The sequence below is a fragment of the Trichosurus vulpecula genome, chromosome 2 (assembly GCF_011100635.1).
Source record: "Trichosurus vulpecula isolate mTriVul1 chromosome 2, mTriVul1.pri, whole genome shotgun sequence".
In the NCBI taxonomy this organism is placed as follows: domain Eukaryota; kingdom Metazoa; phylum Chordata; class Mammalia; order Diprotodontia; family Phalangeridae; genus Trichosurus; species Trichosurus vulpecula.
This window is the reverse complement of record NC_050574.1, coordinates 49,234,442-49,257,585: the sequence shown is the minus strand read 5'-3', so window position 1 is coordinate 49,257,585 and position 23,144 is coordinate 49,234,442. Positions and strand designations below refer to the sequence as shown.

The 23,144-nt window shown below is 48.7% G+C and overlaps 1 protein-coding gene across 1 annotated transcript; it reads right to left on the bottom strand.

The window, feature by feature from the left end:
• Positions 1-3,348: 3,348 nt before the first annotated feature.
• On the bottom strand, positions 3,349-22,600 carry NECAP2 (NECAP endocytosis associated 2). Its single transcript, XM_036746395.1, has 8 exons — positions 22,090-22,600; positions 16,222-16,322; positions 11,305-11,409; positions 11,147-11,228; positions 9,511-9,619; positions 8,065-8,245; positions 5,536-5,617; positions 3,349-4,836 (listed from the first exon to the last, which is right to left on the bottom strand). Exons 1-8 carry the CDS (start codon positions 22,179-22,181, stop codon positions 4,788-4,790), a joined length of 801 nt encoding a protein of 266 aa, XP_036602290.1. The 5' UTR covers positions 22,182-22,600; the 3' UTR covers positions 3,349-4,787.
• Positions 22,601-23,144: the final 544 nt, after the last annotated feature.

Sequence of the window (23,144 nt, the reverse complement as noted above, 5' to 3'; positions counted from 1 at the left end):
CTTAAGTTTGGACTGGCTTTCTAACTAGCTGCGTGTGGGTAAATGAACCTAACCCTCACTGAGCCCCAGGGTATATGTATCTGTATAATGGGCATATATGAACTTGCATTTCCTGTTTCCCAAGGTTATTGTTGAGAAAAGCCCTTTGTGAGCCTAAAAGTACCCTGGTTGGTTATTCTCTATGGTGCCAGGAGCCTGAGGGAACTGCCCTTGCCCATGCAGATAGTCTGCCTTGTTCTCTCTGTCTTTCTGTGGCCATATTTGTGGTCTACTATTTTATTCTCCACTTAATCTCCTGTAAAATCAGAGGTTTTTGGATTAGAAAGGACTTCCGATAACAATATCCTTCAGGAGATAGCCTGCTAGCAGTGGAAGAAAAGTACTGACTCTGAAATCAGAGGATCTGGGTTAGAATTACACATTTGATGCTTTCTGTGCGACCCTTGGGCAAGATACTAACCTCTGCCACCATAAAATGGGGCTACTTAAATGTTAATGAGATTTTGAAATCTTCCCTGTCCATTAATAGGCCTCACGTGGAACCCATGAAGGGAAGCTTGATTAGGGGAAGTTTGTTTTGTAGGAAGGTTTTCACACCTTTTGCTAATTGCTATTTAGGCACTGGGTCAGGAGGGTTGTGATACCCTCTGGTTCTGAAAAAGGGCATATATATTCTGAAGTTAGCATTTTGCTTTGGGGCTCGCATCATTGGAAGTGTTCCTGTGATTTGGCCAGATGAGACTCTGGGTAGCCGTTAAGGAGCCCCCAGCTTTGAAAACCCATACATTGGTGCTTCTCTCTCTGGTAACTATGTATATATAATGTTGGTCAGACAGTTGGAGATGTCTGTTGATCTGTGCTAATTTCTCTGAGTCAGAAGCTCTGTCTGTTGGTCTTTATTTCTCTGTTTGTAATTTCTACTTGTAATTTCTGTTTGTATTTTCTCTGAAGTTCAGGGTGTTGACTTTTCCCTGAGCTAAGTGAATGATATATATGTTCAATTAAAGTAATATTGTTGACCCCTTTAAAGTTGCTTTCCTTTAGAAAAGCAGATCAAAGAACCCTGTGCGAGCAGCCCTCCTGTGTGTTCCTGGTCCTACACCTCCACAGCAGCTGCAAGTTACAGGCTAACAAAAGTACCTACTGCCCAGGGTTGTCAAGACTATCAAATGAGATAAAATCTTTAAAGCCTGACATAGCAGACATAAAATGCTCGCTTTCTTTCTTGCTACTACTTTGGGGCTACCTGCATTTAGGCTCAGGAGATGGCCAATGCAGCTGCTTTTTCCTAAAAAGTACCAACAGACCCATGAGAGCCAGCTTGGGAAATCCTCCCACCATCCAGCTACTCTGGGGACACAAAGGGGCACTCCCGTACTCACAATGGGCCCCTTTCTCTGACGTCTCTTCCTAGTCAGGCTGGTGTTTCAGGGTCCAGGCTTCCATCCTAGCTGTCTGTGGGCTCTGCTCAGCCTTGGACACACAGAGATTCCCAGAACCAGTGAGGGCTACTACTCACTCCTCATCCTGCCGGGTCATCAGCTCCAGGGGTCCAGGCTGCTGGCATCCTGAGGCCTTTGAAAAGAAACTTTTTGCAGGAGGTGTTGTGAATTTAATGCCCTGATTGTGAAATATCACTGGTACAGTCCCAGCTCAGGTGCCTGGTAAACAAAGTTGGATAGGAAAGCCAACTTGCTGGTTGTTAAGAGGATACACCGGCCAACTGCGGGTAAAAACAGGCACAAAAGATTTATTGGCCGAAGAGCTCATAGGCCAGAATCCCAGAACATGAGAGCTAGAGAGGGCCTTAAGGATCATCCTGACCAAACTCTTCATCTTGAGGTTGCCATAATAGCTAGCGTTTATACAGCATTTTATACATATTATCGCATCCGATTCTCACAACAACCCTGGGATGGAGGGACTGTTATAGGAAATTGAGGAAGGCAGAGGTGGAGTGTCTTGCCCAGGGTCACCCAGCTAGTATCTGAGAATAGATTTGAATCCAGCTCTTTCTGATCAGGTTTGAAGCTAGAGGAAACCTTATCAATCATCTGGGTTCATCTGGGTCTACCCTTTTCCCTTCCCCCATTCCGAGTACCCATCCTGGGATCTTAGATTCAGAATCACAAGTCACTAGACATTTCTCCATCTGTGCATGAAGGACTTAGAAAGACACTAACAGCCCCAAAGGTTAAATTGGTCAAGATCACTCAGGTCATGACTGGCAAAGCCAGGAGGATTCTAATCCAGTCCTCTGGATGCCAAACCCAGTGTACTTTGCACACCATGCATCAACTGTCTACAAATTATAAAGTAGCCGGGTTATTTTCCTACGGCAGACAATTCCAATCTCTGTCCTTTGAGTCAATCAGTGTCCCAAAATAAGCGTAAGCTTAACTTCCTCTCTGTAATCAGTAACCAGTCTCTGGTTACAGCATGACAGTGTCTGGGTACTCAATCTGGTCTCCTCTCAAGCAGGGGCCAGAGGAGATTCGGCATTGCCCTCTCTACAACAAGCCTATCGCCCAAAGCACCTATCCTAAGCACAATGGCCTGTGGCATCACGGACAGGAAACAAGCTGGGAGTCAGGAGCAGCCTGGGTTCAAATCCCACCCCTGACACTGTCCTAGCTGGGTGAGACTGGGCAAATCACTGCACTCCCAGGCCTGCATCCTCCTTTGAAAAATGAGGCATCATGAGGTCCAGATGACTGCAGGCTCGAATGGCAGTGTATGTGAAGTCTTTTACAAACCTGAAGGTGTTAAATAAATGACAATCATTTTGTCACTGGGACACATGAGGAGAGGCTGGGTGGGATAATGGGGAAGAACACAAAACACGCATGGAGTTGGAGGACCTGGGTCTGAATCCCAGCTCTACTCCTTAGAACCCAGGAGACCTTGGGCTTGACCCTCTTGATGCCAGTGCTGAGTACAGTTCCTGGAACAAAGTAAGTGCTTAATAAATGCTGGCTGGCTGACTGAGGTCAGAGCAGTTAGTGCTGGCAAGATCTAGCTTTGAATCCCACCTTGGACCCTTAGCAGTTGCCTGATTGGGGGTGGGTCCCAACTGCTCAGGGCCCAGGCTTCCTTGGGGCAAAAACAGGTGCTTTGCCTACCTCACAGGCTGTTACAAAGGAGGAAGGTGCTCTGCCAACCTCAGAGGAGTGTGCAGATGGGAGTTATTACTTCAAAGCCCATTCCAGCTCTAAATTTCTTATCAGGAACATCTGGCTAGGCATGATCACAGCAGGGAAGAACACACCTTCCACAACAGTTCAGCCAATACCTGATCTATGGAAGTTTAAGAAAACATCTGCATAATGAACATGCCTGAGGCAAATATGCGTCCAAATATCATTTATTCTCATCCAGCTTGTTCCACCAGGGACTGACTTACTCTAGGCACTTAAAAAATATGCTGGTTTCAAGTCAACACACATTTCCACATTTTGCTTCAGAAACCAAACTTCTACTGAGCAGGCACAGAGAAGAAGCTGAAGGCACTTAAGAACCACACATTAAGCACATACATGGTCAAAAACATTCTCATCCTTGACATAAACTAGTAAAGGCAAACACTTTTCTTATCTAAAAAATCTTCACTCTAACGCTATAAAAAGAGTTGCTCATGGTCTTTATCCATTACTCAGGACTTCCAAGCAAAACATCTAATCCAAAAAACCCGAACCATTTTCAATGAAAGACAACATATAAGATGTGAAAAGGAATTTCAGAGGCTTGCAGAGATACAATTACTTTCAACACAGTAGTGCAGGTAACACCTGCCCCGATTCCCTCCACAAGGCTCCTAGCTTTCATTCACAGTGCACATAGAAGAAAAGGAGAAGAAAGCGGTTGTCCTTAGACAACAAGGCACTCAGAAACCACCCAGAACAGGCCCAGCCCAAGCAGGGTCTCCTTGGCAGGGCCTGGAGAAAAGGGCCTCCCGAGTGAGTACAGGCTGGGCTTGACTCTCCCAGAGCAGCTTCCAGTTGCCCGCCCAACACCTCCAGCTTCTGCTTGGCAGCTTGGGGCGCCCCTGAAACCCCTGAGGAGGGGGAGTCTGAAGAGCAGGTGGGCACCATAGCTGCCAGAGGTGGATCCCTCCCAAGGTCCTGGAAGGGATGGTTCCCCATGGTTAGTGTGGATTATGCAGATCGGCAAAGCAAACATTAGAAAAGAAAGGCTTAATACAAATGGGGTTTTTCCTGATCTCCTCCCAAGGGGCCTTCTCACCCTTTAGGCTACTAGGAAACCTGGACGGGTGCCTCCATTCCCATGGGGCACACTGAGACCTGACTTTAGTAACTAAGGTGGAAGGAGAAGGGGTGGGGCAGAGGAACCAGCCCAGAGCCAACTGAGCCCTCACGTTAAACATGTAAACACTGTGGTTAGCGGCTTCAGTCCGGGAAGCAAACTGACCCCTATCTCTTGGGTCTGCATTAGATAATGGATATGCACCAGAAAGGCCTGCAGCCAGAGTCCCAGCCCCTATCCGACCCTGGAGGAAGAGAGGAGGACATGGCCTCAGTTTCTTGGGCCTCTCCTCTGGGGCTCTCTGCCCCTGGGGTCTCTGTTTTCAGTGCTGAATCCTGAAGTCTTCTACAACGCCCAGACAAGCAATGCCACAGAGACAGAGGAAGGAGGCAAAGGAGGAAGACGCAAAGGAGGCACGTTCCAAATGGAGAGGTGGAGGAAATCTGGATCCTCCACCCTTTGGTCCACAGTAAAGATGCTTCTTCCCCCGGAGACATACTGGGAAAGCAAAAGCTGGGTCCAGGTTAGAACTGGACCCAGTTTGAGCTCTGCTGAGTCTGGCCTGAAGTGGACCTGTGAAAGGGAAACTGTTTTTAGTGCTTTTAAAACAAACAGGTAAAGCACAAAAGTCATCAACAAATGAACTGCTTCATACCCTTGGGAAGAACATCCAACAACAAGCTGGCAACTCTCTATGTGGGACTTACAGCAGGGACAAGGAATTTTATGGGACACAGAGCAAGAAAAGATAATAGAGGATTCCCAATAAGGCCCCTCTCACCTGTGACACTCCATGTTCTAAGCATCCACCCACTTCTAACATTCTGTGTTCTAAGGGCCCTCCCAGCTCTGACATCCTGTATTCTAAGTTCCCTCCTAGCTCTGACATTCTGTGTTTGAAGGGCCCTCCCAGCTCTGACATTCTGTGTTCTAAGGGCCCTCCCAGTTCTGACATTCTGTGTTCTAGGGCCCTCCCAGTTCTGACATTGTCTTTACAAATAGTGCCAACTCCCAGCTCTAATACTCTCTGAAATATCTAATGTTAAGAGCTTTCACAAATACTTGTGCAAGAATTAGCTCTCTCCGTGTGTCCATTCCTATTTAGAAAGGGGTCTCAAAGAGAGGAGAGATAAGGAGTCCATGTACCCTGCCTCTCTCTATCTCTGCCTTCTGAGACCTAGGAAAGCTTCTGTTCTTCACCATCTCCAGGCTCACCTAGACGCTGCCCACCCCGAGATCATTTGGGCTGAGTGTGAGCCAACTAATCCTTACCCTGAGGCTTTGGCAAAGTCGCCCCAGACATCGGCTGTTGCAGCAGTGGTGGGGTTGAGCTGTGGCCAGGGTGAAGTGGCATCTGCCAATAATTCCAGAGTCCAGGAAAAGGAGAAAAGAGAAAGGTGTGAGTATCTGATTCCCACAGTCACACATCAATCACCTAGAACCCTGCCTTACAAAGTCGGGCTGATTGTTTGCAGAACTGAATTAACTATTTATATGCACAACACCGTGCCAAGCAGGTGCTGGAGGGACAGCCAAAGAGAAAACTGTCTCTCCCCACTATTTCTCAGGATCCTTGGGCCCTTAGCAAATGAATACTCTCCAGAGCCCTTCTGTTCAACATCTAATTTCCAGTAAGAACCAGTGGTCATATTGCATTTCCCCGCCTCATCCAACCCACCTTTCAGCACTCCTTAAAGCAATAGAGAAAGACAGGGCCCGAAAGGAAACACAGTGATGCTTCATTTATCAAGAAGGGAAGTATTTCATGTGGTAAGCCAATTTTCTAGCTAAGTAAAGCTTGTCCCCACCCCCTTCAGGTTCAAAAATGTGCTGTGTGGTGATCCAATTGTCAGCTTGTTTGCTGGCCTCCTCCCCCAATCAGGCTATCGACCACCCCTTTGGTCATTCTGCCCACTTCTAATGACATCTGCCAGAGGTATCAAGCTTGGCGAGAACCATAGTACTGCTTAAGAGCCCTAAGGTCTGGGCAAGAACTGAGGGCAGAAAAGATACTTTTCTGCAAGGAACCTTGGGAGAGCTTTCTTGGGCCCTCTGTGGCTTTTCTCTCTCTACTGACTTTCTGATTTGGGGATTTGGTTCAATTTCATTCCAGCCAACAAACATTCATTTAGCATCTATTTGTGTGCCCAAAGCACTATGTGAGATACTAGAAACTCAAAGACCAAATTACCAAAAAGCATCCTCTGCCTTCAGGACCAGGCAACTGGAGTCTGAGATAGTAAATAGAGAATAATATGAGGAGGGGCCAGCAGAGTTAACACCTAGAAGGAAACTAACAGGGTGAAGGTGCTAAAAGACTGATCTGGATAAGGAGTACATGACTACAAAGAGGCAACGACACCGGCAAGAGCTCCTTTGGGAAAGGAGAAAGGTGGCCCTCTGTGTCCCTTCACCTCTGGAAAGCTGGAAGGGCCCGCTCAGATAAGGCCCAGCCCAGGCACGGGAAGAAACACCAGACACAGCTTTTGGAAGGGGGAAGGAAAACACAGCTTGCCAAGCAGCCCCCCCCCCCCCCCCCCCCCCCCCCCCGCCCCACCACATCAGAGACAAGTCAACAGCCTATAATGACATGCCTACCATGTGCTGGTGAAGCCTGGGGATACAAAGAAAGGCCAGCACACAGTCGTGACCCTCAAGAAGCTCACAATAAACAGGAAGAGAAGTGTCAACAACTAAATACATACAAACTACATACAGTATACATGGATGGTGTGACTGACCCTGGGGGGAGCAGGAGTGGGAGGGCCCGCTGCAGAAGGTGGCGTGTGAGCTGAGTACTGATGGAAGCCACGGAAATGGGAAGGTGGTGCTGAGGCGGCAGGGCATTCACTAATGCAAAGGCGAAGTGATGATGGGAGATGGGAGATGGGGTGTCCTGCACCCATGGAGCTAGGTCACTGAGCCTATAGAGATGATTTAGCACAAGGAGGCTGGACAGGAAGGAAGGGGCTGAGTGATGGAGACCTTTTCATGCTCTGGGATCCTGGAGGTGACCTGGGCAGCTGAGTGGAGGAGACTTGGAGGCAGGAAGACTGGCTAGAAGGGGACACACAGGAGAGATGCTGTGGAGGGAGAACCCTCCAGATATGGCAGGAGAACAGCCATGTGGGGTGAGTACCAGGGAGAAGGATGACACCCACACTGAACCTGGGTGACTGGGAAGATGTGGGACCCCCAACAGTAATGGAGATGGCCAGAAGTGGGGAGGCCTTGGGGGGGAAAGGATGAGTTCTGTTTCGGATCTACTGAGTGTGACATGTCTACAGGACACCCAGTCTGAGATGTCCTAAAGGCAGTCAGTGATGTGGGACCACAGTACAGGGTGGGAGCTACAGATCTGAGAACTGAGTGCACAGAGATGATAACTAGACTCATAGGGGCTGAGAAGAGTGAGATATTGGAGAAGAAAAGAACAGGGCCCAGGCTAGAGCCTTGGAGGACACTCACAGTTAGTGGGCATGACCTGGGCAAGGCCACCTAGAAGAAGCAGCTGCACAAACAAGTTTGGCAGGGCAGGAAGGAGCACATATCAGGTGGGATTCCTGGGATCTGGTGACTCCTGGGAATACCAACAGACTCCCAAGCTCCCTGGAGCCATCCCTGACCCCATGGCTCCAGCAGAATTGGTCCTTGGCTTACCTGGCTCATCCTTCCCATAAGGTACCCAGTCCAAAGATCTGCAAGGAACTAGGCATACAGAGAAAACTCTGCTCCTTCCAGGAGAAAAACGATGCAGGCTGCCAACAAACAGGCCGAGGGGCTCCCTGTCTGGGCACTCACCTGTACTTACAGCAGCTGCTGGCTGGGCCTGGGCCACTCCTCCAGGGAAGTGCTCTCTGCTGGGAGGGGGCTGAGCAGAAACTCTACCCCCTGGGGGAGGAGGCGGCAGGAGGCTCATTCCTACACTGTTAGATGGCCGGGACTTGGCATTTCCTGCTGATCCTTCCTTCTTCTTCACATTCTAAAGATAAGAACAGAATTCAATTTAGCAAGTTAGAAGAGAAATTAGAACATCAAATGTTGATGTATAGATAATAACTAGAAAGAAATGGAAAAGTGACCTAGTCTATTTTGCAAGGTCCCTCTCAGCTTGGATAGTCTGGGTCCTAAGGTGCTCCCAGTTCCAAGGTTCTATGTTCTAGGGGCTGCTAGTGTGCCTTAGAATGGACATGGACCTCAGGTTAACTCACTCTACCACTGGGACACTTTCCACCAGGCCACAGCTACTTTGCCATACACTGCCCTGGAAATGGCCCCTGTGAAAACCAGGCATTTGAGCGGGTGGCAGGGACTGCTGACCAGCATCTCAGAGGGAGAAAGGCCCAGAACGAGAGATCATCCTGTCCAACAAGACATTCCTTTACAGCATGCTCCAGTGCAGCCTTTGCTCAAGACATTTTGTGACTTGACATAATTAATTTGGGCCATATAATCTTGTTGGAGCCTAAAGCTCTACAAGGCAAAGTGTTGAAAACAGACACAAAAAAAACCCCAAACAATGAATGTTAAAAATTGTTTTTACATGTAATTGGGGGAAAATAAAACATTATTTAAAAACAAATGAATAAATGCAAGTTTAAAAAAAGAAAGTGTTATGTGCCACTGGACTCTTTGTGAGTTTTAGCATTCTCCTTTTGACAAAGCAGGACCAGATGACCTCCCAGAACCCTTTTGGCTCTCACCTTCAGTGTTGTAAAGTCATTTCTGCCTTTGACATTCCAGATCTAAGGTCTCGCTTAGCTCTGACTTTTCAGGGGCAGTCTGTGACCTTCAGGGGAAATGGCAAAAGGACCAGACATGCAGGGATATTTTCCACATGAAGGCTGTTCTGGACCATCGGTTAGGTGCTGGTCTATTGCCCACAGCAATATGATCAAAGGGCACACTCTCACACCCCAGTTGGCTTTTCCTGCAGGATCACAAATTCCTCCTCACAGTCCCCCTCAGGAGCAAATCTCTCCAGACCAGAGCCTAGCTGGCTGGCCACCAGGGAGGAGAGGCTTTGGCTCTGGCCAGACACGTCTGCTACCTCAGCCTCATTGATTTCCCATTCCTGAATTTCACTACATATCTCAAAGAAACCAAGTCATTTTGTTGTGCTTGACAATTTCAACATCCGCCTTTCCAAGGCTTTGCCCATGAGCCTGGGCTTCCAGGCGAGATGTGTCAGGTGCACGGGCTCCATCTGAGCTATCTACAGCACCAGGGGAAAGCAGAGGGCCTCACCGCAATGTTGAGCTTGATGGTCTGGCCCTCCTTGAAGCTCAGGTCTAGTCTGGGGCCAGAGGTCGGGTTCTGGGCTTGTCTGGCAAATTCACATTGCTGCTTCACCCACCTAGGGAGAGGAATTTGACAAGGTGAGGGAAGGGAAGGCAAGCCAAGAACGTGCCCTGCCCCATCACTGGACACATGCAGCCAGAGTCACTGATTAAGTGCCTCCCAAGGATCTACATCCAGGAGACATGCTGCAGAGGACCCAAGGGGGGAGGAGATGTCTCCTGTGTGTGGAGCTCATAACACAGTCAGACAGATCCTCACGACAAAGAGCACCCATTCTTCATCTCACAATTATCTGAAGAGGCAAATGGCCCAGGGCCAGCACCCCAAGGCAGAGCCCTAACCCTCAGCCAGGAACTTCCAGGGGGTGGGGAGAAGGGTCCCCTTCTATTTCATTCATTCATTCAACCAATCTGTCGTAAGGAATCATTTCACATGCACAGCACTGAGCTGGAGGAGTGGGATACACAAACATGAACACCTGGGCCTTGCCCTCAACGATTGTACTTTTGGTGGGTTGGCCTGTGAGCTATTAAAGGTGTTGGACAAGGTGGGGCTGGAATATGAGAAGGGTTTGGATAAATGGAGGGAGGAGTGGCAGCGAGGCCAGACAACAGACAAGCCAGACAGAAGCCTGGCTGCCCAGGGTACAAGGGTGTGCAAAGATGCAATCAGCAGCTATCAGAAAGGCTTGCTGATGGAAAACTATGTTCCAAGTTCCAGACGACCAATTTACAACCACAATTTGGGAATGAACCTATTCACAAGCACAAGACTTAGTGCTACATGACTGCAGGACCCTGGAATCATAGACCAAGAGCTGGAAGGGTCCTTAGTGACCATGTTGTCCAAACCCCTCAGCCCACGGATGAGTACACAGAAGCAGGATTTGAACCTAGGTCCTCTGAATGTAAATCGAGTATCTCCCCCCAATTCTCCATGTATGACGAAGGGAATAATCAGGGGTAGGCAACCTGTGACCTCAAAGCCACATGTAGGTCCTTAAGTGTGCCTTTTTGGCTGAGTCCAAGTTTTACAGAACAAACCCCTTTATTAAGGGGATTTGTTCTGTGAAGTTTGGATTCAGTCAAAGGGCTGCACTTGAGGACCTAGAGGGTCACATGTGGCCATGAGGCCGCAGGTTCCCCAGCCCTGGTCTAAGTACATGAACGGTCAGAAAAGGAAGGGGTTTCTTGGGACTAAATGCAGTCAGGGAAGGTGGATCCTGAAGATGAGGAGGTTTGGGATAAGTGGAGGAAGGAGAAGTAAAAGGAGAGGGCAGCCGAGCAGCCCAGTCCCCACAGAGGGCATAATCACAGGCAAATATGAAGACAGCATTTGGACAACAGTAGTTAAATGACTGGCCCCAGGAAAGGGCAGAAGAGCCCAGCCAGCTCTCAGGAGACGCAGAGCAGAGCACACTGAATGGGCCTGCCCCGTGGCATGGCTTGTGGGGTCTGCTTCAGGTCTGACTGACCTGCTGGTTGTCAGCCATGGCAGCCAGGAGCTGTGGGCTTCAATTCCACTATCCACAATGGAAACCTTCCCATCCGAGAAGTAAACTCCAGGGGGGCTGCCTACTCACTTGAAATGGTCCTGCAGCGCTACATTGAAATCAAAGGCATCCCCGCGGTCAGCAAAGCCAACGCCAATAAATGCTCGCCGCCCTGTGGGGAACACAGCACCCTGAGTCCCACTGTCATTCCGGGGCAGGTTTCCTCCCAAAATGGGTGGCTCACTTACCACTTCCATCCTCAATCCGGACAACAAAATATCTGCTCGAGTCTGTCACGCTCTCCACGGCAATGCTGGGAAACTGCTCCACAGGTGCCTGGGCGAAGAGCTCTCCTGAAAATGGGAGTCAGCACGAAGAATAAGCCCTCCCCCCAGCTGCACCCCCAGAGCAGGGGAATGGATGCCCCCTCAGTCTGCCAGGCCTGCTCTGCAGACCCATCCTGAGGCCTCCCTCCAAAAGGGCAGCCCTAGCGAGGGCAGGATTCATTAAAGTCAAATCAATAAATGTCTGGTCTGTGGGGAGAACACAGGCATCTCAAGAAATAAGAGGTTGACCTAGTGACCAGCAAACAAAGACACAGTAAAGTGTGGAAAGAAGAATGAACTAGGAGTTGAGTCCCAGGTCCAAAATCTGCAAGCTGTGTGACCTCAGGGGTCACTTCTCCCTCTGACCTTCAGTGTGCACACCTGTAAAATGGGGGTAGGGATGCTCATACAGAGCAGTCCAAGGAAGAGAGCTCCATGAAGCGTCCTGCACGGATTTCCCAACTGATGTCGAGAAGGCCCTTTCGTAGTTTACTAAGCTCATTAGAGGCATTCCCTCCCTCACTGCAGGCTCCTCTAAGGTTATACACAGCTGAGGAAAGAGAGAGAAGTAAATAGCTAAGAGATACAAACAAGGGGGTTTGGGCCCAGGTCTTCCTGACGCCACATTCGGCATTCTGGCCACACCACACTGCCTTTCATTCATCTAAGACTCTAAGGTTTACAAAGCACTTTGCTCACAAGAACCCTGCAAGGTGTGGACTACAGGTACTACTGTTCCCATTTCACAGACGAAGAAACTAAGACTCAGAGAGTTAGCTGTGACTTGTCCCTGGTCACACAGCTGGTATGGGCTCAGACTGGGGTGAATACTAGAAAGAACGGAATACACTAATATTGAGGCTCATAGATGCTGGAAGTACCTACACCAATGGGAAGAAATAATGAACTGAGGCCACCTCTGATTAAGAAAAGAAATGGCAGATGAGTCTGGGGGGCTGGTAGATTTGGAGAAAGCCAACTGATTTCACTCACTCCTGTGGACAGACTAAAAAGCCAATGAGGCCCTTTCACAAAGGCGCCCACCTTTGGGCACAGTGGAATTCCTTGGTCCACCCAGAGCACCATCATCATCACCCAGCATAAGGCTCATCTTCTCATGAGGGCCGTAGAGCATGGGCCTTCCAGTTTACATACTGTCAGAAAAGATCTTATTTGGAGCATCCCCCCTTTCTCAGCCTCGATCAATTCTCTCTGCAAATGAAGGCACTCAATTAGATGGTCTCTATGATTCCTTCCAGCTCAAGAATACTATGGTTTCCAATCTTTTTGCTGTGATTTTATCATCATGGTGAGAGGCAGCACTGGCACCCCAAATCCAGAACTCAGATGCTGACTAGCTGTACAAGCTCCAACTCATCAGAAAAATGGAACCAAGAACAGGAGTACAACATAGCTCAGAGGGTCACTGGGAAAACAGTGCTCTGCAAATGTAAAGCACTTGCAAATATGTAATGAAGTTACGAAAAGTGAACAAAGTAAAACCAAGAGCATTCACCAGAAGCCTCTGTCCTCTCTCTCTCTGGCTCTAGGTCTGAGAGGGGGAGGGTTGTTGACCTTGCGGACCTAACAATCTATGTTCACAAAGCAATCACAAAGTAGAGAAATCCAATGGCAGAATATGAAGTTGAAGGGTCCAAAAGAAAATAAGTCGTAAGAATTTATAGGTCAGAGAACTGACAGGTAGAATAAAAGATATTCAGTCCAAGTATTTCATTTGACAGATAAAGAAACAGAGGCCCAGAGAAGTGGCTTGCTCAGGGTCACACAGTGAGCAGGGGATGCGTCAGGATCAGACCCTGGTCTTCTGATTCCGAATCCAGTGCTTCTGCCACTCTCTGTAACACGTCCCGGTACTTAAGAGGTCTGCAAAAGCGGCAGGAATAAACACAAACTATTGCCTGGAGAACTTACAGAGGCTCACATCCTGTCTTGGATGCTCACTAGTGGGGTGATTACGAGGAACTCCTTTACGCTTTTTTTTTTTGGAGGGGGGAAGGTAGGGCAATTGGGGTTAAGTGACTTGCCCAAGGTCACACAGCTAGTAAGTGTCAAGTGTCTGAGGCTGCATTTGAACTCAGGTCCTCCTGACTCCAGGGCCAGTGCTCTACTCACTGCGCCACCTGGCTGCCCCACCTCTATCTTTTCTGAACCTCAATTTCCTCATCTGTAAGATGGGGATAGTAACAGCCCTTGTCATAGGCCCTCCTAGGATTCTAGAGACCCAGATGAGATAATCACTTAAAGCATTATCTAACAGTGACCACCATAATCCTTATCATTACCCAATCTTTGCTGAAGGGCTCGTGGGGGCCTGTTCCCAATCCATTCTGGCCACGCCATCTTTCTCCAAGGCTGCTTTCTGCCAGGACTGACTCTCTTCAGCACCTTTAAAATGACAGCAGAAGACTGACCCCATTTACTTCTGGGAAGGGCCTCGGTCTAACCTTCGCTCTATACCTTCGCACCTCGTACGTCTGCAGTGTTTTAAGGTGTTACAAAGAACCAACCCAGGAGCTAAGCGGTGCCACCTACCCAGGCAGCTGGGCCTGCAGTCAGGAAGACCTGAGTTCAAATCCAGCTTCAGACACTTGCGAGCTGCGTGACCCGGCACATCACTTCGCCTGTCTGCCTGTTTCCTAGCACCTGCCTCACGTGGTCATTGTGAGGATCAAATGAGATATTTGTAACGTGTTTAGCACAGTCTGGCACGTCGTGGTATCATTATTACTAGCGCTATTCCCTCCCACTTTTTACACATGAAGAAGTTAAATAAAATTTACTGAGGTTCAGTGACTTGCCCAAGACCACACAGCTACTAAGTAGAAGAGGCAAGATCTGAACCCTGTCAGCTCACTCCAAGTCCGAACCCTCCCATTTCACTGACTGACTGCTGGAGGGTGGGGATGTGCACATTTGGTCTCTCTCCATAAAAAATAAAGTTGTATGATACTGAGGAAAACAGAAGGGCCTGGGGCTTTGTGGACTATTTCCCTAGAAGGATATTTCTTTTTAATTTCTTTCATTTTATTTTATTCTGAACCTAACAAACATGAAATAAAAGGGACATTTCCACATGCTTTGTAGAAAGTACAGGCATACCTTGTTTTACTGCTTTCAGATGTTGCGTTTTTTGCAAATTGAAGGTTCGCAGCAACCCTCCACTGAGCAAGTCTATCGGTGCCATTTTTCCAACAGCATGTGTTCATACGGTGTCTGTGTCACATTTTGGTAATTCTCACAACGTTTCAAACCTTTTCATTATTATCCTATCAGGTATAGTGATTTGTGATCAATGATATTCCTATCGTGATTGTTTTGGGGCACCATGAACTGTACCCATACAAGATGGCGAACTCAACAGAGAAATGTTGTGTGTTCTAACTTTTCCACCTACTGACCCTTCCCTTCTTCTCTCTCCCTCTCCTCCGGCCTCCCTGTGCCCTGAGACACAACAGTATTGAAATCAGTCCAAATAATAACCCTACAGTGGCCTCTAAGTGTTCAAATGAAAGGAGGAGTAAATGACATGGCAAAGTTCATTGTTGTCTTAAAATAAGAAATTGCCGCTGCCATCCCAACCTTCAGCAACTACCAACACTGAGGCAAGACCCTCCACCAGCAAAAAGACTACAACTCACTGAAGGCTCGGATGATGGGTTAGCATTTTGTAGTAATCAAGTATTTTTTAATTAAGGTATGCACATTGTCTTTTTAGACATAATACTACTGCACACTCAACAGACTACAGAATAACGTAAACATAACTTTTACATGCACCAGGAAACCAAGAAATCCACGTGATTCACTTTATTGCAGTAGCCTGGAACCTCCGAGATCAGCCTATACTGTACACGACCCTCCACTACTTAGAGCTTACTTTGTTTTTAAGTCTATTCTACCCATCTGTGATTCTGAAGACATACACAGGCTGGATTGCTGGCCTTCTCCAAATGATACCACCTCTGACAGGCTGATATAGCAGGAAATAACGGTAGACTTAAGGTCAGAAAATCCAAGTCTGAATCCCAGCTCTGCCCCTTACAGGTGACTTTGGGAATGACAACACCCCTCTCTGGGCCTGTTTCCTCACCTATAAACCAAGGAATTTGGACTAAGTCATCTCTATCCAGCCCCTTCCAGCTCCAGGACCATAAGCCAAGGGTTACTCAAGGCAGCATAGTATAGACACAGAATGGAAACAGCACTAAAGTTGAGTCAGAAAGATCAAGGTTTGATAGTAGCTCAAGGAATTACTTGCTGTGTGACCTTAGGCAAATCCCTTTCCCTCTTGAGGTCCTGTTTTCCTACTTGTAAATTAAAAACAGTAACAGTGCTCACCATACACGGTTAGGAAGAGCTCTTAAAGAGCCTCTGGGCACTGTACCAACATGAGCCCTCCTCACCACCATTATGCAAGCTGACCAGGTGGCATAAGGAAGGATTCAGGCCCTGTTGGTTAATGGGCATTTTTCACCGTGAAGAGCTACTCAGCTGTGGAAGTAAAACTCCTAAGTAAACCAGTGACATGCCACAAGACCCACAGCTAACCTGATGCTTTGGCACTGGGGCTTTCTACAAGAAAGCCACTTGGGAACAATTGGTAGGCTTCTTCCTGGTCTCTTTTAAATGTTTTCCTTCAATACTTGGACCCTAAAGGACGCCAAAGGCGCTAGTACTCCCTTGAATATTTTCCCCAGGCTGGGGATGCTAGGCTTAGATCTTGGGATGGGAGCACACTGTTTCCTCTTGAGGCTTCTCTGACTGCTGCTCTAACAGCTCAGACAATCCGATAACACTCAGGCCTCCCCTCTGCTTTACCTGAAGTTCTGTCCTCCAGTTTGATGTAAGCCATCTGCCCTTTTGCTGTTATCCGCAGCCGCCCACTCCATGATGGCTGGTCCAGCTGCCAGTCTGCAGCCCTAGGAGGGACAAAAACCCACTGAGATGCCAGAGCATGGCCATATCCACTTGTCCACTGAGGGCAGTGTATGCTCTAAGCCCCAGAGGGTGGGGCTGGTCTTCCTCTTTCAGGAATGACCTATTCATTCATTACACTTCCCAAAGAAGGAGCAAATTGCCAGGGTATATCCTTTATGCTGCAAAATGCTGACAGGCTGAAAATTCGGGCTCAGAGAAAAGAGGGTCAGAGTGGGAAGGGCTGTGGGAGAGCAATATAAACTGTAACACAAAGAGGCAATTTAGCTCTAAATAATGACGATGGGTGATCTTGGTCCCAGAGTACAGATGATGAAACCCATTTCCTTCTTCTCAGTTGAAAGGTGGAGGACTATAGGAGCACAATATTACATACACCATCAGATGTGGTCATTCTGTTATATTTTTGCTGCAAAGGAGGGTACAACGGGGGAGGGGGCATATCAGGAGCTGCTTGTGTTATGACAAAATAAAATGCATTGATAAGACTTTAAAAAATTAAAGAGTTCTGGTCTGGGAGTCATGACACTTGGGTTCTAGTCAATCATTATTTATTAAATTCCTGTGCTGCATGCTGGGGATACAAAGGCAAGGATACTACAACTGCTGCTCTCAGAGAGCTTACACTCTACTGAGGAGGGCAAAGGAGATATCTAGGAGGCTGGGAGCACTGAAGAGAGATCACCCTCAGAATCTAACGGTATGTGTGGGTACAAGCGGTCACATCAGGGAGGTCTTCAAGGAGGACCTGGCCCAACTGAGTTGAGCCATGAGAGGAAGACTGTAAAAAGATAGTGGGGGGGTGAGCAGGGGGAATGAACAACTCCAGGCCTACAAATGGTAAAGAATATTGAAAAGCATATAGAAGATGGCCCCCAAAAAGAAGAATGCTACATTCAAAGGTGCGTAACTTCCAGGAAAAAGGATTTCAGTTCCACTGCCCCTGGCTGTGTTCAGATCTCACCTGGAGTACTCTGTTGGAAGGCTGAGAGTCACGGTTTAGGAATACGATCATCCCTCGGAAGGTGAAGCCTCCTCAAAGGGTTAACAATTTCTTGTGCCCCCCCCCCCCCATTAAAATACACTCCCTCATACAAAAACAACATCTGCAGCGAGATAACTTTGCAAAAACGTTTTTCAGCAGGTCCTGTATTGTAACTCGACCATCCCCCAGTCACCTGGACCCTGCTTTTGAGCATGAAATAGAAACAAATTATGGAAAGACTCCCCCATTCCTTGTCTGCGGTTTTTTTCTACCACGCTGTGTACCTTATAGCCTCTGTTTCTGGGTAAATTTTCATTAAACAGATTGTGCAGCCTGAAGTCCAGCCAATGGGATGAAGGGGGAGGGGTTGGAGGTATGGAGGCTGGGGGGGGGGCTTCCAATTCTCCCTCCCCGGCACTGCTCTGTGGCATGAGAGGCTGTACCCTTTCTTGCAAGAAAGTAACACAGTCCCTTCTGTTTCAGGTATCCCAAGTCTTTGTCCCACACAGGAAGGAATGGGGAGTGTCCTGAGAACAGAACAATTAAGGGACTCCAGTTCATGCCATATGAAGAGAAATTAAAGCAGTGATTCTCAAACTTTTGGTCTCAGGACCCCTTCATACTCTTAAAAATTATCAAGGTCCTCCCCCACAAAAACCTTGGTTATATCTGCTGACATTTACTGTATTAGAAATGAAAATGTCTTAGTATTATTATGAAAATAGTTTTGACCTTAATGACCCCCTTAAAGGGCCTTAGGGGACCATACTTTTACGAATCTTTGGGTTAAGGGAACTGGGATAGTGCAGATGAAAAAAGTTGGGTGAAGGGAGAAGGGCATGGTATATCTACCTTTAAGTACCCGAAGGTCTACAGAACAGAGATCAGATAATGCTGATTGGTCCTAGAAGGGCAGACTGGAAAATGGGTGGAAGCAGCCAAGACGCCAAAAGAGCTTTGGCTACAAGGAATGGGCTGACTCCGGAGTGGTGAGTTATTATTGGGACCAGGTATGGGTTGGACTGGATGGCCCTTGAGGTCCCTCCCAGCTCTGTACTTCTGTGAAATTTCAAAATCAAAAGTTTATAAAATGTATTTGGTAACCAACAAATAACTCCTGGAAATTTCAATTACATCAAACAAGCATTTATTAGGCACCCACTATGTGAAAAGCACAGGCGACACAAAGATGAGTCTTTGAGAAGTGGGACATGCCACATGGGGTGTCAGGGAGATGCTTCTGAGCAACAGAGGGGAGGAAGGGCTGCATATTGGAGAAGCCCCCTTAGCGGACTCAGGGACAATCAGAAAAGACTGTTGGCATGTCTCTTTTCTGGGCCTCAGTTTTCCCACCTTTAACAGGAGGGCTGCTCTAAAGGGTTACAACCTATGAATGCCTAGAGGAAAGGAACAGAAGGGAGGGAGTCTTGAAAGGAAAGGTCATAACTGTGTATGTGAAGTAAAAAGGGATCAAGATATTTACCAATGAAGGGTATTATTGGTAGAAAGGAGTCAGGGAACTAATGCCTTGGAGTAAGCATGAACTCTTTTATCTAGACACAAAGGTCAGGTTTGCTTTGAGGAAGCACTTCAGGAAATACCCCGAGTCACAAGAGCCCTGCTTTTGCATGAAAATGTTAGCACATGCTTGGGTCCACTTCGGCGCTGGCTCACGAGGACAGCCCTGTGAACGCAAGTCTTTGCAAAAGTCTCAAGAGGCCTGATTTCTTTCAAGGTCCAAAAAATGCAGAACCCGCAATACACATTAGCAGGCTCAGTTTTCAGTTCCTTTTCCTGGGGATCTTACAGCTTATGATCAAGACCAGCACGGCTTTGTGGGTAACTGGTGCTAAATGAGTCAGCTTGCATCCAGAGCACTTCCCACTTCTGCAGCGGATAATATTTGTACTGCTGCCTCACAGGACTTGGGGAAGAAAAGCTCTCCGAAAAGAGGAGAACGATCAACCAAATCAATGTCCCTGAAGTCATGCGAGGAGGGCACAACCAGAAGGAAGACAAAGGCAGATTCCCTGGTTCAGCCACAGCAATCCAACGTTTCCAGAGTCAGAGACCTCACATCCAAGGCTTACCGCCTCTCTGACCTTCAGACAATAGCTAACATTTGCACAAGATGACAAATACCTGATCTTCACAATGACCCTGGGAGCTGGGTGCTGTTGTTATCCCATTTTACAGATGAGCAAATGAAGACAGGCAGCAGTTAAATTGCTTGCCCAGGATCACACAGTCAGGATGTATCTGATGCTGGATTTGAACTCAAGTCCTAAAGTTCACTTCCTGATTCTGTTCTATTCACCGCATCATCCACTTGCCTAACTTAACACCTCCCAGCCTCAGTTTCACTAGATGACCTCTTATGACCACCCCAGCTCTAGATCTATGATTCCATGGTCCTAGTGTGTAAAACTGTGTCTAGGGTGTGGTGCGGTAAAGTCTTAAGGACTAAACTGACTTTCATTAACTTGGATTTTTAAAAAACATACGCTGATGGCACTTTGGGGGGTAGGGAGGAAGTGTCATGAAAATGTCTCAAATCTGAAAAAGTTAAGGATAAATCACCTAAGGGCTCATAAACTGCCAGGAGATCTGAAACAGAAACAAGAACTCACTTGTGCAACAAGGCAAACCCGCAGGCCGTCTCAGACAAAACCCCAAAGCAAAATAAAACTTCCAAAGGGTTTTTATTTCCCAGGTCCTGATGAAGCAACCAATCAATATGTCAAAGCCCACAGCAAAAAACCTCTGGACCAGTGCCCAGGAAAGCTAATACAACAGGTTGTACGACAGGTGTAGATTTTTCTGGAGGGAGGAGATGAGAGAGGCAGATTCCTTTCCCTAGCCAGCTTACCTACCACCTGGTCCTCCCAAACACAGGCTGGTTGGCTAGTGCTGAAGGTACGCCTGGGGGGAGGGGCAGGGGGGAGCTTGTGAAATGGGAGTGGCATTCATTCAAAGCCACCTTCCGCTACAAAAAGCACCACCTAAGGGGCATGAGATAATAGTCTACAGAACTGAAACGGGCTTTGTACAACCTCAAGTCCAACTGTCTCATTTCACAAGTGAGGAAAATGAGGCCCAGAGAGGGGAAGGGCATTTCCCCATGTCACACTGGAATAGGCAGCGCCAGACTTGCTCCCCAGGTTCCCCAACCCCAAGCTGGTGCTCTCCCCCCAAACACTGCTCTGTCCTTCCCTTCTATTGATTTAGGGGGGCTGGGTGCCCTCCCCTTAGCATGCTAGGGTTAGTTTATTGATGACTCAGTGCCTAAGTCCTGAGATGGAGAAGCTCTGGGCCCTGCTGGGAGGAGTCTGGGCTGGGGGTCAAGAGCCTGGGGGTCCTTAACTCAGCACCATCAATGACTCACAACTCACTGGCCCCTCTCTAGGCCAGCATTCCCACTTTAAAATAAGGGGGACAGCCCGGATGACTTAGCATAAGCATAAGCACTTTGGGTCTGAAACTGAGAATGTGAGAGGTTTCTGTCATCTCCCACATCCTCACCCTGCCAGGCCTGGGTGAGTGCTTAGCACAATGCACACAGTAGGTGCTTAATAAAGACTGACTGATTTCTAAAGCTCCTTTCCAGCTGTCACCCCACAGCTATGCCTATTCGGTCTACCAGTGGCTATTTTGCCTGGAGATAACGGGATGAAAGGGCGGCTTAGCCTATGTAAGGGGGGCTGAGGCTAGGTGGTCAGAAAGGGGAGCTGAGGATGTGAGAAGGCCCCCCCTTAATCCCATATGATCATATCAACGTGCTGAGTGGATTATTCTGGGCAGTGGAACGGACTAGACAAGGTCCAATGGAGCTGAAGAGACCCCTCAGGCCATGGGGGCCAACAAAAGCTTCTCTTCTGGACCCCGGCAACCTCCTGGTGAAGACCTCCAGCAATGGGAAACTCCCTCCTTCCAAGGCTGTTCGGCTCCAGGAAAGGAACAGAAGGGAGGGAGTCTTGAAAGGAAAGGTCATAACTGTGTATGTGAAGTAAAAAAGGATCAAGATATTTACCAATGAAGGGTATTATTGGTAGAAAGGAGTCAGGGAACTAATGCCTTGGGCTCTGGAAGGGTCTGAACCACCTGCCTCCATCCAGGCTTCCCAGCACTGCCTGGACCAAAAGAGGGTCCCCTCCAACCCCAAATCCTGCCCGGGGGCGGGGCGGGCGCTGGAGCCCTTCCCACAGCCCTGGGGAAAGGGGTGAAGGCCCGGCAAAGGCAGCTCAGGGAGACCGAGGGCAGCCCTGGCCCGGGAGCTCCCCCTCCCGTGGGTTTAGGTGGGGGTGGGGCCTCTAGATGAGTCGGCCGGCAGTTTCCCCAGTGGTCAGTTTCACCTCACCACAGACCTGGAACCGGAAAGGCTCCCGGAGGCCATCGAGTCCACCCCCCCATCTCGTTTTTTTATGGAGGTGGGAAACGGGGGCCCAGACCGGGGACGTGTCTCCCCCAGGGCGTCACGGTGGTTAGGGGTCTGCGGCTGAATTCGAACTCAGAGCTTCGTGACTCCTTGCGCCAACCAAGATGCTGTGTCTGTAATATCCCTGAATGGACCATGGGGTTCTAATGGGGTGGGGTCATTACAGAAAACTGAGAGGGTGAATCTGGAAAACCGGGGTTGTGGAATTACCCGCTCCCAGAGGAGGGCAGTTATCCCGGAAAAGCGACGCTACGGAACAACCTCAGAAAAGTGGAAGGAGGCATCCCCTGAAGGCCGAGGGAGGTGGCGGGGAGGGGAGGCAGGCGGTCACCTGTAGCCGCGGTTGGTGGCCCGCGGAGGGATGCGGTAGACGTGCACCTCCGGCTTGACGCAGAGAATCGACTCGTACTCACTGTCCTCCATCTTGGCAACCGATCCCGGACATCCGGCTCCTCCCCGGAAGGGACGGCCGGCCAGGCTCTATGACCGGAAGCGGCGAGCTAGAGCGGCGGTCGCGGAGGCCTCGGCTCGTTCCAACCCTCCCCCCAAAAGCCCCCGCGGCTCCTGAGCGCGCGCTCCCTGCTGGACGGCGGGCGCTAGGGCAACCAAGGGAGTCAGGACCTGGATGCGGCCCCTGGCCGGGCCTCAGCCCCGAGGGACGCGGCTTCCTCTGACTGGGCCTCCACCGTTTGAGACGTGTGACTTGGGCGAAGCCACCTGCCCTCTCTGTGCCTCAGTTTCCTCCGTAGCAGCCTCCCCTTTCTCTGACATTTCCCACGCTTAACGCCCTCCTCTTATAGTCCCTATGGTAAGGCTCCTCCCCCCTCTTGACGTGCCCGTTTTAAGGCCCCTCCCCCCTCTGACGTGCCCTGTCCTAAGGCTCCGCCCCGCTGACGTGCCTGGTTCTAAGATCGTGCCCCCTGACTTTCCCTCTTGAGGCCCCTTCCAGCCCTGACATTGTGTCCTTTTTTTCTTCTTTGTTTATCATTTTAAGCATTCGTTTTAAAGAATTTTGAGTTCTTATGCCCAAAGGGCTATAAAACTGCATACTCTTTGACCCAGCAATACCACTACTACATCTGTATCACGGATTAAAAAAAAGACAAAGGACTCATATGCGAAAATATTTAGAGCAGCCCCTTTTGTGGTGTCAAAAACTTGGAAACTGAGGGATGCCCAGCAACTGGGAACGGCTGAACAAGGTGTGGCATATGCTTATGATGCAATACTATTGCGCTGTAAGAAGTGCTGAGCAGGATGGTTTCAGAAAAACCTAAGAAGATTTCTATGAACTTAGGCAAATTGAAGTCAGCAGAACCAGGATAACTTTGTATACATTACCAGTGCTATTGCAAGGATGATCAGCTATGAATAACTTAACTTTTC